Source organism: Dendroctonus ponderosae, unplaced genomic scaffold, assembly GCF_020466585.1.
Source record: "Dendroctonus ponderosae isolate FM_Combo_2020 unplaced genomic scaffold, Dpon_F_20191213v2 Dpon_F_20191213_1, whole genome shotgun sequence".
Taxonomy (NCBI): Eukaryota; Metazoa; Arthropoda; class Insecta; order Coleoptera; family Curculionidae; genus Dendroctonus; species Dendroctonus ponderosae.
Window position 1 is genome coordinate 40082471 of NW_026017110.1, and position 1555 is coordinate 40084025.

The 1555-nt window shown below is 39.4% G+C and overlaps 1 protein-coding gene across 1 annotated transcript; it reads right to left on the reverse strand.

The window, feature by feature from the left end:
* Positions 1 to 1544, reverse strand: LOC125502456 (the record flags this gene model as incomplete). Its single annotated transcript, XM_048660579.1, is given in 1 exon segment — positions 1 to 1544. A coding segment is annotated over 1 exon segment (1165 nt), but the record flags the coding sequence as incomplete, so codon positions are not given.
* Between the last annotated feature and the right edge of the window lie 11 nt (positions 1545 to 1555).

A 1555-nucleotide genomic window follows, 5' to 3' on the forward strand; every position in this document is an offset into this window, starting at 1 on the left:
TCCAGAATCTTTCGATTGCTTCATTCAATTGAGAGCTTTGTGTGAAGAAACAAGTAGCCGAATTGATATTATCTTTACCACACTGTGGGTTGCTAATTAATGACTGTGAAGAAATGGGGCCACTTATTATGTGGCCAAAGTGAGTATTGATTAAATACAACGAGTTTTCTGGAATTCGAGCAGGAGTGCCAAAAACTATACCGTAGTAAACATCTGCCCCGAGCAGAATATCAATATTAGAGGGGATATAAAAATCGGGATCTGCAAGTTTAACATTGTCAAAAATCGGGATTGTCTCTCTATTTAATTTGAAAGAGGGAATTTGCTTGGTTATTTTATCAAGAACACAACACGAAACACGAAATGAGCAATTCTTCTTTATTGCTGAATGAATCTGCAAACTTGCAACTGCCCCAGAGTAAATTGCTGTTCCTTGCACACAATTTAATTCCATATCACTACATTTAGTCCGAATGCCAAGTCGCCTTACCAAATCCTTGGTAACTAGAGAGGTAGTGCTGCACGAATCTAGTATGACTCGCGCATAAATTGGTTTATTTTCAATTGTGAATAATTTTACCATCGCGGTTGCCAACAGAACTTCATTACTTTTCACTTGAGTACTGAGAGTTGTCTTAGACAATGAAGCGCAGTGAAAGGTATTGTTTTCAGGATGTGTAATGATTGGAGTCGGTGAGTTATTTGGGATATAACTTTCTTGACCCGCGTTATTCTGTGAGTTTGAATTCGATCCTACACTACTACATGGTGGTAATTTATTGAGCATTGACATATTTCGTCCTCCATACGACAAAGGGGTTTTGCGTGCCATATGGCGGGAGTTTTCCTGATTGGAATTAGATCCTTCAAAATGCAATAAAGTGTGGTGTCTTTCCTTACAGATTATGCAACACCCTTGAGAACGACAGTCATTAACCGTATGCTGAGAACCTAAGCAATTAAAGCACAGCCTGTTATGCTTAACGAAATTTATCGTTTCTTGTTGATTGAGGGCGTTAAAAGACAAACACTGGTAGATCTTGTGACCACTTTTCTTGCAAAATAAACATGTCATGTTTATAGTTTGTGGCGTAGAAAGGTTGAATTTATGGGTTTTAAAAGAATTATGGACTTTGCCGTGTGAGGAGAAATTAACTGAATGCATGCTTATGAGAGTGCAATTATATGCTTGAGAGAACTGCTTGCGAGTCTCTCCGATTGAGCGTGTGAGAGAGCAATTATATGCTTGAGAGAACTGCTTACGAGTCTCTGCGAGTGAGCGTATGAGAGAGCAATTATATGCTTGAGAGAACTGCTTGMGAGTCTCTGCGAKTGAGCGTGTGAGARAGTGTTTAAATCAAATWACATTTGGTGAGAGAACGACCAAACAATAATAATTCATGCGACATTCAACAATATGAGGGTACTTATCTACTTGTACACTTGTGAGGTTCTTGTTGATTCAAGCCGACATTTGCCGCCAGGACCTAGTCTTCTTGGACTGGAATCTGGAACGTGTTGGACCAATTTCTTCTGGATCAGTCTCGATGTGGAC